This window comes from Cheilinus undulatus, linkage group 9 (assembly GCF_018320785.1).
Source record: "Cheilinus undulatus linkage group 9, ASM1832078v1, whole genome shotgun sequence".
Lineage (NCBI taxonomy): Eukaryota > Metazoa > Chordata > Actinopteri > Labriformes > Labridae > Cheilinus > Cheilinus undulatus.
Genome location: NC_054873.1, coordinates 29,329,150 through 29,342,652, shown reverse-complemented (window position 1 = coordinate 29,342,652; position 13,503 = coordinate 29,329,150). Strand labels below are relative to the sequence as shown.

The window sequence follows — 13,503 nt, the reverse complement described above, 5'->3', positions numbered from 1 at the left end:
TTCTTTCAGTGTGACTTGAAATACTCTCCTCAACAAAGAAATACTCTCCAACCGTAGGAAGCACAACCAAAAGTGCCTACAGTGTTATAAAAAGAAGCTTGGCATGTTACAACGAGGCGACTGTTTACTTGGCAAGAGCAGCTGTTACAGGTGAACAAAGACTACCAGGTGAGAAACAGTGTCCTATGGATTCTGAGACCATTTAACCTAAAAGAAGCAAGCAAGAACAGAGGAAGGGTATTGACTTTTTGAGAATAATGCTTACGAGCTCTTTGTGTAGTCTTCGCCAAATGAAATCTTCCCTGTGTTCACGTGGACTTGTAAAACAGAGAAAGACATGTCAGAGACCAGGGTATATTAATTCAGCCTCTCTCCCTTTCCAAAGGAGGCTATAAATCACATGATCTTTAGCACAAGTATCACATGATCTTTACCATTGATAATCAGTTTGCTTGAGGCGGAAGGGGTCATGTTACGGATCATTGCAGTGCTCCTCTGTAAAGCTAAAACAGATTTATTTCAACTGCAGAGGCTCTTTGTTTTCATGCTAAAAATAGCTGCACCTTTCATAAAATTAGCAAAAGAGCTAACTATTGCAGCACAAATATGCCCACTGCTTAATGAAATCTTTGATGACTCACCTCCTAATACATAGACATAGAGATTAGGTAAAGAATAGTAATTGAATTAGCCAAAATTGACAAAATGTGCCCAGATTTCTGAACACTCAGGCATAAAAGCAACCCAGCAGCCAAAGGTAAGTAGACAGAAATTTACTTAAGCTGACAGCTGGTGCTCAGGGAACCCTCAGATCACACATCTTTGCTTTTATACCACTAACCCAGTTTTGGGACCCAGTGCAGTCAGACCTACCGTGAAGTCAGACCTGTCACCTGCTTTCCTAAACTGGCATCTCATTTGATCTGCTGATGAGAAACCCCACAGGCTGAGCCTCTGCCTCTGACCTAAAGCGCTACACGCCGGCATCTACTGACCTACTTCCCGAGTCTGCGTACACATCCCGAGCACAGCAGCGTGGTTGAGACCACATGTACAGTAAATACTTTTAAGTGTATCAGCCACTAATAAAAGCAATGTCAAATAATGTTTTTTGTTAAATGCTTAAATGTGTAAAGTGATGCATTATCTCTGTACTGTAAATGATTTATTTGCTTTTTGATTAGAGGATGAAATAACTACGTTTTTTTGCACCATAATGCAAAAGGTGTCTTTTTTTAGGCTCAAAATATCAATAAGAGTTGAACAGAAATACATTGAGCTGCTTTACATTTGTAGGGGAATAATTTCATGGCCTGTGCGTACACTGATACTGAAGAGTTTGATGTAATAGCCGACCATTAGCAATGGATTATACAGCCAGTTTCATCTCCCACCACAACAACCCTTTAATTACAAGTAAGATCAACCTTACTTAGAATCTGAAAGCACACTGGGAATGTGGTCAAGTGTTTCCTGACAAAACAACGTCCCATACGTATTATAGCTCTCACATATTGACTTCCTGCCACATTCTTCATCTGCTGGGAAAAATAGTAGAAATTATGCATTCAGATTGGTGTACTGGTGGAGGAGTGTGAATGGCAGCCAGCTTATACATCTACCTCTTGTTCCATAGAAACGGATCTGGAGGCGAGCCAGGCCCCTAAAAAGGTTGAGATCACAAAGACAGTGGAGCAAAAACACATAAGAGAGCTCTAATTCTCTTGTAAACACAAAACACAAAGGCTGGGTCACAGCCCACAGCATGGGGTGTGTTTTATTTTCCACCTCCTACACACTCATGCATTAAATATGGTTCAACAATCACACTCTCCGATGACTTTTAAACCCCTTACTTCCCAACCTCCAGCTGAACATTTCCTGGGGAATTCCAACCAGGAATGTATTCTTGATGACGGAGCAGCTACACCCGCTGAGATAAAAATCACTTTCTAATGAAGTGCACGGAAATACTCCACTTTGCGGACCAAAGTTCTTACTTTGGACAAGATCTTGTTGTTTTTTATTTATGAAGTCATTAGAGGATTAGATATTGCTTCCCAAACTTGTGGAATTTAAACAACACCAACTACAAGGACCCCTGGTTCATTTTTCAAAGCCATGTTTGGAGCTTGTGATTACCGGTAAATTAGGTGCTCAGTTGAAGGTGGGAACTAAAGTTGTTGCTGCAGAGATAGACTTAATAGCTTCCCATAATACAGAATCACTTTAGTAATGGCCTCTTCAATAGCTTGCAATGAATGGGGAAAGGCACCATTTAAAAAGAGCATGGTCTTAATTACCACTGCAAAGCAAAAATGCAGATTTTAGTGTCTAGAAAGCTTGGGTGGGAGGAAAGGTTGACAATATAGAGATTTTTGCTGCATTTTGGTTGAAAACTTTCTGATCTATATAAGCTGTCAAACTTGTGAGCATTGCCTTTCTAACCTTGACGGCTCTGAACAGTATGTAGGGGTTTGTTTGATGAAGCAGTTAGCCTTTATCAGTCGCTGCTGGCAGCTGTATGCTGCATATGAGCTTGTGACATTGTGTTGCTGCAATCTAATAATACTGTACCTGTGTACTCTTCTGGAGGAAAATGCAAAGTGCTTGTTGAAGATGCCAAGACTGGAAAGGTTGCCACATCTCTATCGTACATCACTAGCAATAAATCATGCTGTAAACCAACAGCTGGGATTAAATCCTTTGAGTATTTCCACAAAATGAGATACCTGAATTCATATCTGCTCTTATTACTGCACATTTTGTGTCCTTGCAGCTACACACACACAAAGAGAAAGAAACATTTGCACACACATAAGCAAATCTGTTATGGCTAGTCTAAACATAAACACATTAATCCTACAGAGATCCTGCTCAATTCTATAACAAGGAAAGGATATTCATCATTCATTAAGCTGTTCCAGCACTGTGTAATCTGGAGATTATTCTCTATTGGCACATTTTGCAATATGACATTTAACAAATCTTTTTTTTTCTACATACTACAAAGCAATGGTTCCCAACCTGGCGTCCAGGTACCCCTATGGGGGGGGGGGGGGGGGGGCAAGAGATGTCAGAGGGATGCAGATGCCCCATCTGCTCTGATGTTACCAAAATAAGATAAGAATCATGATGTAGGGCCATCCAAAAAGATATAAAATAAAGAGGATCAATTCATTTTTGAAGGAAAAAAGGCAACATTTTTGAGATTATAAAGTCAGAGTTTATAAGTTGTGTTTTTGCAAGGACACTCTTGAAAAAGACATTTTTAATCTCAATGAGATTTTCTCCTGGTTAAATTAAGATTAAATGAATAAATTAGTAACTCCAAATTTGTAAAGTCATAAATTGGTAACAATTTTTATCTCATACATTCAATTGTTTAATTAGGCTCTTTTGTAAGGAAAATGACTTAATCTGGCAGAATTTTCTTCCACGCAATCTTTAGAATTTAAAAAAAGTTTACATTTTGGGTTGTGCAATTGTGCAGCTTTTAAAGATAGAAATTAAATTTTCTTCTCTAATAATCAAAATATAAATTTTAAATTTTTCCCCCTCAAAAAATAACTGATCCTCTTTATCTTTAAATATATATTTTTAAGTGGTCTCAGTAGGCCTGTTATGTTGATTCACAGATACAGATAAAATAATACTATTACATAACAATCCAAACCAAGACTGCTAAAAATAATCTTCCTTTCAAATAGCTTGTTGATTGTGGATGGAAGTTATAAATCAGAACATGTAAGCAGTAAGGTTAACTGTTTATCTGCAACAACATAAATACTCTGTTGACACTTAAATCTGTCACACATGCAGCAGACCAAAGCACAACTGCAAAAATAAGTGATGCTCAACATCTCCAACCTATTTATTCTGGAGACACTACATACACTATTGACTTTACCCTTTTCAGAAAGGCATAAAATACATAATCATCATGCAGGATCAAACATTAAGTAACCACTTTACACGCATGAAGGTAAGGCTAAAAGATATTGTGCAGAAATCATAAAAAAAAATCATTCAACAACACGCAACAATGCAGCTGCTACTGAGCCAATAAGCGTTTCCGACAGTGTGATTGATAGATGCTTTTATCCTACACTAACTGGTGCCTTACAGTACCACCAGGGAGTACATTTTTAGTACGAATACTCCCAGTTGGAATCAAGCCCATAGCGTCCTCCCTTCACATGTGTCTCACTGTATAAAGCAATCCAGAATCACAGCTGTCTGCATCCTGCTGATACAGCTAGACTTTTTTTTAGTTACATCACTCAGGGAGAACATGTCATCAGACTGAAAACCCTCTTCACGCCACGAGTATCCTTGAATTGACCCTTAATATCCAAGATGCCACTCAGAAAACACTCAGCTGCTCTATACTGTAAGAGGGTGGGGTAGTTTTTTTCACACAGTTGCAGCTGAAAGCTTCTTAAGTAAATGAGAACGTCACAAGAGGCTGATGTGTAGTTAGCCTGGTTTGGCATAGCGATGCTGCCCAACATTAATACATTTGTTCCAAAAAACTGATGTACTCTATGGAAAAGCTACCATGAAAATAAACACAGGAGCTTATAGTGTGGTGCCTTCACCCTTATACCTGTGTGTTAGAGTCACATTTAAAGTCTGGTGCTTGTGTGGAACAACCACATATCAAAGCTCATAAATCCTCTCTTCGTAAAAACAGCACACACATCTGTATGAGAGGTCAAGGAGATGTCGATCAGGATATAGACCCCCCCCCCCCCCCCCTTGCTGGTGTTTGGGGGTAAATACACGCTATATTCTGGTTAAGCACGCACTTTGACCTCTGCAAGCTGGCAGGTGTCAGGTTAAAAAAAATCTCAAATTCCAGATGTTTCTGCATGACTACAAAGCTTCAGCAGCTTCAACAAACTTAAGCAAACTGACCATTACACCCTATCCCTTTAGCACTCTGCCAAATGCATATCATCAGTGGTTACATCCGTGCACGCGCACTTCAACCTCATGCCGCCCATGTAGCTTTGATGTTAAGCCCATCCAGATAACATTCAGGTCAAGCCCAAGTTACTGTACAGCACATTTCTTTGCAGTGCAAAGATGCTAAAGCTGGACTGCGATAGTTTCCAATTTGGCCCACTTCTACAAACGAAATTCGGCAAACCTTCATATTTAACATGCAGCAACCTCGCCAAACAAGTAGGTCAATGAAATATTCTCTCATCTCTCAATGTCAAAAGCAGTCAGTGACATTTGAGGCGAAGACACGGATCTGACACAGGCTCCTAATAACGCCCCGGATGAAGCAAAGCGATATATGTCACATCAACAGAAAAAGCAGGGAGACGGTGAAGTGGGATCACAGCATACACATCCTGTGAAAAGGTCGTCTGCAGGCTGTTAATATCAAATGTTTTCAGCGCTTCTGCTGAGCCAACACCGAGCGATCCGCCTCCCGTAGTGAGCCCGTTAGGGAGGAACAAGCACCTTTAAAACAAGCGCCAGGGTTTAAAAAACACACAGCGAATAAAGAGGCGAAATCCTACCTGATGACTGTCACTCGTTAATGCATGCGACCAGGCTTAGATGTAGGCTAGGCGACACACACCACAAGCAGGTCAGCTCAGCCTGCTTGCCTGCCTCCTCCACGGCATCAAGCCCCTCCTCGTTTATCGTACAGTGGAGAGAGATGGAGAGGGAAAAAAGAAAAACGTCCGCATATCTATGCGCCGAAAAAGGAAGCGGCGTCACACTCTCCCATGGTTTGTGGTAATCATACGTGTAGCCGGATCAAGAGTCACTGCGGACTAGTACTTGATAAACCCATCGGTCCTAAAAGATAAAATAGACCCCACATGGACTGAGCTCTCATTTAAAGATGAACGCACCAAATATTTGAATGACAGGAGGTCTCTTATTTTGAAAAGGCTTTGAATTTGTGCAGTGAAGTCCACCTGCCGAAAGCGTGTCAGCAGAGTAACCATCAGTGGAGGACAGTCCGTATTCTAGTGGTTTATTCAACTTTGACAGAAAATCGATGGAAACATGGGAGATTATGTTACAACTGGCATCCTGTCTATAACTAAAATATTACACTGAATCATGCACTATGTCAAAGTGTTGTCAGATACATAAGAGCATGTAGCTACCCTATAAGGATTTTTAAAGGTGCTTCAAAGGGCTTTTCAGCTCAGTTATACAATTCAATACATATTCTTCTCTTTATCTTTACGAGGAGATCGTTTAAATAGGAGTTAGTGCTGTACAGAACATATTTTGTCTAATCAGACTTGCATTTCTCCCGCTTTATCATCTCTATGGGTGTGCTGCTGTTAGTTGGGATGAGCATACACTGCCCCCTTATGGAGAAACTCAAACATTCATGCAAAGATCAGCCCAGACAGCTGAAAAAAGAGGACAAGTGTTTTACTTGACAAGTGTTCTGAGCTTGCAACATATGGAGTTTTAAACTGGTTATAAAACTGACTGAAATTAATAAGGGGGCCTCTTTATGACCAGGAGCAGACAGGGATGATACTGGTAATTCAGGCCATGAGTTTGACTCCATCCACATCAGTCACTTATTGTGTAGTCTCACCATATCTCATTATACTTTCAGTTAAAACAGTTGCTCCAACAGTGCAACACAAATGTTTATTAACCCTGCTCTATAAATCACTCTCTATTATACCACAGTTGAACAGAAAGCACGTTGTTTGCAACAAGAAAATGTTCTGCTCGTGCTAGTTCTGAGTCACTCTACAGCTGTTTCACAGTAATAAATAAATAAACTAAAATCTCAATTCCTGGTCAGAAATAGCTAGCAATGTACTGACTGGAGTTCCATTGGCTGATACTGATTTTTTTCACACACACACACCCACTCGGTTTAACCAGGAATACTGATTTTCTTTCCCTTAAAAAACTATTATTAACACAAAAAAAAGTTGAAAACAGTCTGGCTGCAGTCCATTAATTTCAGACTGTCACTCTCACAGACTATCTCAGAATGGAGATACACACGAAAACTTTTGGAACAAAATTGAAATAAACTTCTTTCAATGGTTGGATTAAGGTTAGGTGAAGGGTTAGGATACCAAGGGTTAAAAGTAAAAATACCTGCCCTGTAAAACCTAATAACAAAAACTTGTCCTCCATGAAAACAGTCTAACACAGCCAGTGTAGCTATGTAGTTTATTTAGCTAAAGCTAAGCTAACAAAACAGCTAAATGTCTATGTTGTAGTCAAGTTAGCTTTAGCTCAATCGCTAACGCTAACTTAGCTATAGAAAACATTGCTATGTAGCTAAAGCTAAGCTCACAAAGCATCCATGTAAGCTTGGCAGGTAGGTTATCCATAGCTATGTCTGCTTTGGCTACATTGGCTTATGCAGTAATGTTATCTATGTAGCTAGTGTAGCTTCACTTGCCAAAGCTAATGAAGATACAGTGAGTCACCGTTCATGTAACTTCTTCTAAAATGGGTCTATTCATAATTTAATGCTGGATTAGACCTCTGAACTTTTTGTATTTTATTTATGAAATGTTTCTAAGTCTGTAATGTTTGCGGTGTGGTTATCTCATGAATGTAACTGCCAGACTTTGTTTATGAATAAAGTTGAATTAAAAAAAAATTTAAACTGTAATACCTTGTCCTGGCAAATCCCGGCACTTTCATTCTGAGCTATGACAGTCAGAACTGTATAATCTGCAGCCAGACAACTCATGAAATGTTCTGTGTCTAGAACTGATATTTGGTTTGATCATCATAATGCAACATTGACTGTTATTTGACTTTAATTTTGAAAAATCTTCAAAACTGCACCAGATTATGTGACTGTCTCTTATTTTTGAAGTCAAACAAGTCTCCCTCAGAAAATGTTTTCCTGTATTACTTTTTTATTTTTATGCTATCATTCATGGTTGTTAACTGAAAACAAATGTTTCAAATCATTTGTTGAAATATTATATAGCTTAAATTTATGTATGAAGTTCACATCCGAGAAAGGTTAATACGTCGATTCCCAATCTGGGGTCCTGGAGGTGGCCCAAATTAGATTTATTTGTACTAACTAAAATCATGATAACACACTTATGAATAGTTGATGTAAAGGTCTCTTGATAATGAAACCTTTTTGTGGGACTATTTTATGTAGATTTAAATGATGAAAACTTCTAAATTTGATGTTAATTTTTGCCATCCATCTATCACGTTTTGTTTGTTTGTTTGTATTTTCTCTGACTCTTTTAGAAATTATCCAGCAGTTAATTGCCATCAGTTACAATTTCATCTACATTCTGATTGTCTCCCTCCTTCTCTTACCCACTAATTAGTGCTATTAATCAAAATCAGGGCAGTTTTATTTATTTAGGGGCCCAAGGTAAAGACCAGTTTGAGGCCCTTTCCCATTTCGTTTAAAGCAATCATAGAAAGTAAACAAAATACCTAAATTATACAGAATAATCTTCAAGCTTTCCAACAGCAGTCTTTGGCTGCAAGACGAACTGGTGACGCACAAATAGAATTCAGAGCCCAATCTATAAGCTCATTACTCGGGGTAAACTCAGTTCCTCTGCCACAAATCATTCCCAAACAACAATCCATCAATATAGGCATGTACCAAACTGAAACTTGCTTGATATGACAAAAAGAATAAAAAGGAGGCTTGAGCCTCACTGTTGGGTCTAGGAGTCCTCCCCAGGGACATTTTTCAACAATCAGAATCTGCTATTTTATTCACATGTTGCCAATTATTTACATTAAATTTTGCATGTCATTATCATTAAGTAATTTAGATGTATACCTCAAACTTTTATATCTTGGAGCATGAGGCCGTAGGCAACTCTCTACTTTTCACTAATGTTGAAACTGCCTGTGTCTGTAATATTTCCTGTAAAGTGGTATGTCTTCCTGCAGCTCAATCCTTAAAGTCATAAACTCACACAATGATGTTTTATCATTTAAGTATTTCACTGTGATTAAATTAGAGGAATATGAAGAGAAAAAGCCCAAGTTTATTCTCAGATGTCTCATATGTTTTTCTCCTCTCCACTACATGGTAGGTGTCAGGTGAGTGGTTTGAAAGAAGAATAAATTTTCTTATTCACATTTTACTAAAGAAATATTGACAATGGTTTATACATTCGACCCCAAGAGACAGCCTGATGAGATTTAAGGTTGAAAAAAAGCCCAATCATATAACAGATCAGAAATGAAAGAAGATGTACCCCTTTGTCCACAGGGGCTCCAAATTTGATGTAAACCAAAACTACTTAAAGGAGCCTTAATATGCATGATTCACTATTTCTTTATTTTATCTACCTGACTTTATAATCTTTATCTTACTTGGTAAAAAGACAGATTATCTTTCTACATATTGGACAATGATTTTTTTTTTTTTTTTTTGCCAGATTTTTACTTTCTTTCTTCTGAACTTCAGTTAATGCTCAGCAGTTTCAATATTTTATTGTTGATGGCAACAACACAACAATAAAAGTCTGTCATGTAGAACACATGCCAGATTTGGTTAAAGTAGAATCATACACAGAGCTTAAACATGTTTAAGGTCTCTCTCTCTCTTTTTTTTTTTTTTTTTTTTTTTAGAAAAACAGATTTAATATCTTTTTATAGCATCCCTACACTCTGTGATTACATACTAACAAGTGGTTTGTTAGGTACACTGTGTCTAAAAAGAACACCTGGATAACTGATCTGACTTGAACATTTCTGACAACATTTCTGAGAAGTTCCTCCTGTAAGGACACTTTGCTGGTCTAATGTTAGTGATGACATCATTATGTCCTTAAGTGCATGGTGACACATGGTAACCAATTTACTGCACTTGAACTTTGGCCGGGGGGGGGGGGGGGGGTTGGACAGAATCACTCAACTCCCTGACCATGATTTAAAGGAAAGCAGAGAATCAAACTTAAAGTAGTTTCTGAGATATCTTAAAATATAACTAAACATTTGGAAAATAATCGGGACTGAAATCAAGCATTTTTATTCTTTTACTTGTTTCATTTTCACAAGGCTGAAATTATTTATACTCGATACTCAAGAGTAATTAGTTAAGATTATTATAGAATTTTTAATACAGATTCATCACAGTTGCATTTATCTGTCATGAATTTTAAAGTTAACTTCTGACACAGCTATTGTAGGTCCCGCCACAAGAGGGTAGCACTGACATTGAAATGTTCAAACTGAGGTTGAGGACCTTGAGGCTCAAAGTTCAGCATGACTTTTCATAAATCTGTACACTTATTGTCCTGTTTAACACAGATGTTGACTTTTGAAAAGTTAGCACAGATAAAGAGGCAACATAGTCCCACTTGACAACAATGCAGTTCTTCAGTGTAGCTGAAGTATGGGCTGGTAAATTAATAATCTACTCATAGCAAATATGGGCAGTACAAAAATGTAATCATGTACTTTTGTACATAATGCTAATATTTTTCATTTCAAATCCAACATGTATAAGGCTGCATGGTCAGGATAACATGTATATGTAGTTAGAAAAATGTTGGTGATTCCAAGTATCCCAATCACACTTAAGTTATATTCGAAAACAGGCTTATAGCAAACATTTAAAGCTGTGTAAAAAAGGAGACTTTTGTGTGCAGCTCTCATTAACTCAAACTTTGCCAGTCTTTAATAAGATACATTTAAATGCTTGCATTTTCCTTGTTATATAACCAGACTACATTGTTTAAGTCTATAGAACAAGGTTAGTGAAACCATCTGCATTAGATTAACTGCATAAAATGAAATGAACAGCTTGCAATTAGTCTGAAATGGTTGTGCATTATAGTATCTTATCCTAAAAAGATTAGTGGCTATTACTGGGGCTTTGGACCTCTGTTGTGGTGTGGATATTTCCATGGGAACCAGTGTCTTAGGAAAGAGGGAGGATCCTGTTGGAGCAGCAGAGGGGGCGGGTTTTAGATTCACTGGTTTTCTGCTTGATTTAAACTGTCTACATCTCTCAAACAGGCACAGATGTGCTTGTCTTGACAAGAGGGAACCTCCATTTGCTCTAAATAGAACAGCAAAGTTTTTCTTTCATTGCATCCTGCACAGAACAACTTTTTGGATTTTCCATATCATCAGAGTAAAAGGTAAGTAAGCACAAAGTTAATTATTTTAGAAGTAATGGGCATTTTTTTTAAGTGTGTCTTTGATTTTAGAGCACAATATGGAAACTTAAAATTGTGGGTTTTTTGTTTTTACAGTGTCTCCTAATTTCTACAAGAGGACCCATGTGGGTGGTGGAGAAGATCCGTGTGTCCGTGGAGAGATCTAACCTGCCCATCCCATCTGCAGAGCTCAGTTTCAAAATCAGCGACATCATGTTTGGAGAAAAATCTGACAAAGTCAAAAGGATTTCCCTCTGTCCTAACGTCATCACCCCTGACAACATCCCTGAGTTCTGCATCCCCCCAACTATCCCGTCCCTGCATGACGTGAAGAACACAGAGCCGAGTCGGGCTGCTCGAGCTATCAAGGTGTCCCCCTCTGAGAGGTCAAGCCCCGAAATAGAGGTGACGCACCATGAGGCCATCAACCCACACATTATCCAGGTGGAGAGTGTGGATGAGAGCCCTTATGATGGCTGCAGTGATGAGGAAACCACCAACGCAGACCCCCAGAGCCAGGCTGCGCTATCCCTTCCGCACTTAGCCAAAGCTCAGACCTGCTATGGCTTCTGCACCTTACTGGAGAGCCCACACACACGGAGGAAGGAGTCACTCTTCCACTCTGATCCTGGCTCCTCTCCCTTGTTGTTACCAAGGAGTCGCTCCAGCATGTGCACCAAAGTGTCCTCCTCCACTTCGCCCTCCTCCTCTCCTTCCTCATTCAGCCTTAACAGCCTGACCTCCAGGCTTTCCCCGAGAGGATACACTCTGAACTGGCAGGCCACTCTGGACAGTGATACCACTTCCTCTACTGAATCCTCACCTTTCAGCTCGCCCCTGCTGACCAGGTGCCCTCCCAGGTCTTCCCTTTTCAAAGCACTAAGCCATGAACTGCTGTTGTCAAGGAACATAAGGAAGGCAATGGTGTCCAGGAACAATTCCCTGTCCACAGATGAAGGCAGCTCCACAGATAACAGCCCCAATGTCATGAGGAGGGCATCTGAGGGCTTAGTTGAAGGCCTGCCTAACAGCTACAGTCTAGCGCCGCCCAACATCTTCCCCATGGACCTGACTCTGCACAGAGAAAGGGTAATGAAGGAGAGAATGGTACCCATAGGGAAAGAAGGCAGCCTGAGACTCTCCGCAGAATACTGCCCAGAGAACCAAAGACTCAGGGTTCGACTGATCAGCGCTGAGGGCCTCTATCCTCACTCCATAGACCCCAAGATCATCAACTGCAGTGTTAGCCTCTCTCTGGTTCCGGGAAAAATCCAGAAGCAACGCAGCACAGTTATCAGAAAGAGCCGCAACCCCATCTTCAATGAAGACTTCTTCTTTGACGCAATCTCAGAGGAAGACCTCAGCCAGCGCTCCCTCCGCTTTAAAGTGGTGAACAAAATGTCCACCCTGAAGAGAGACTATCTCCTTGGTGACTGTGATTTGCCTCTTTCTAGCATCATCACATTATAAAGTACTTCCCTAACTTAATATTTATGTTATTTATTATCATTTTTGTATTGTAAATTTAGATTTTATAATAATTAAATCATGTAAAACGCTAAAGTTGTCTGTCTTTAATATACTTGAAACGATGCTAACAGCTTTTGTTGTAGGCTCATAAATTGTGTCTGAGCAGACTTATGGGAGCAGTTCTCACTATTTCTCTATGTGTAATTTCTGCATTCAAGGCTCAAGAGGAAACAACTTCAGAAAAACACATGTACCAAAAAGAAAAGTCAACAGTATTATAATGCTTTAAAGCAAATGTCAATTTTAATTATGGATTTTTTGGTTTCCTTGGTGTGTCAATGTTACTGCAGCATCAGCGAGCCATCTCATGTTTCTCCTAAGCCTGTTGTTTTCTTCCTGACCTTTCTGATGATTAAAAATATCACTAGAAACAGGTAACCTTAGAGGAGAGCTGAGTATGCATAGTTTTAATCAGTGCTCAAAGAGCTTCTATCTGCTTCCCCCCCACACTTTGAATAAGACAAACATTTGTCGCATGAAGACTGAAAAACAACTCAAGATCTGATAGAATATGAAGAAAATTGTCCTAGTCCTATTTTTTGGTGTAAAATAAGACACATTTTGATTTTTTTTATAATAGAATATATCTATAAAAGCTTACTCTACTCTGCTTAAGATAATCTTTGATATAGAGCACTTCCCTTTGAAGTAGCCGCGAACTTGAACATCTTTTTAATCCTTTTTTTTCTCTTACAGCACTACATTTGGCACATGTTTAGTCTATCTTTGAGTCTGGATGAACATGTGTAAAAGACCAAGCTAGAAAGTCAGAAGTGTAGAATTTAACTGTACTATTTTAACCTGATGGAAACAATCTTAAAAAAATAATAATTTCCAACAAATT

General features: G+C 39.0%; 2 protein-coding genes across 2 annotated transcripts in view; one reads left to right on the top strand and one right to left on the bottom strand.

Moving 5' to 3' along the window:
- Positions 1-5,666, bottom strand: part of tln2b (talin 2b) — a 111,116-nt gene extending 105,450 nt beyond the window's left edge. The window contains exon 1 of the mRNA XM_041795177.1: positions 5,538-5,666. The gene's annotated coding sequence lies outside the window, so the exon portion shown is untranslated. The remainder of the gene's footprint in view (positions 1-5,537) is intronic.
- A 5,336-nt stretch (positions 5,667-11,002) lies between these two features.
- On the top strand, positions 11,003-12,599 carry c2cd4a (C2 calcium dependent domain containing 4A). Its single transcript, XM_041796333.1, has 2 exons — positions 11,003-11,111; positions 11,226-12,599. The coding sequence occupies exon 2, from the start codon at positions 11,253-11,255 to the stop codon at positions 12,597-12,599; it is 1,347 nt and encodes a 448-aa protein (XP_041652267.1). The 5' UTR covers positions 11,003-11,111; positions 11,226-11,252.
- Positions 12,600-13,503: the final 904 nt, after the last annotated feature.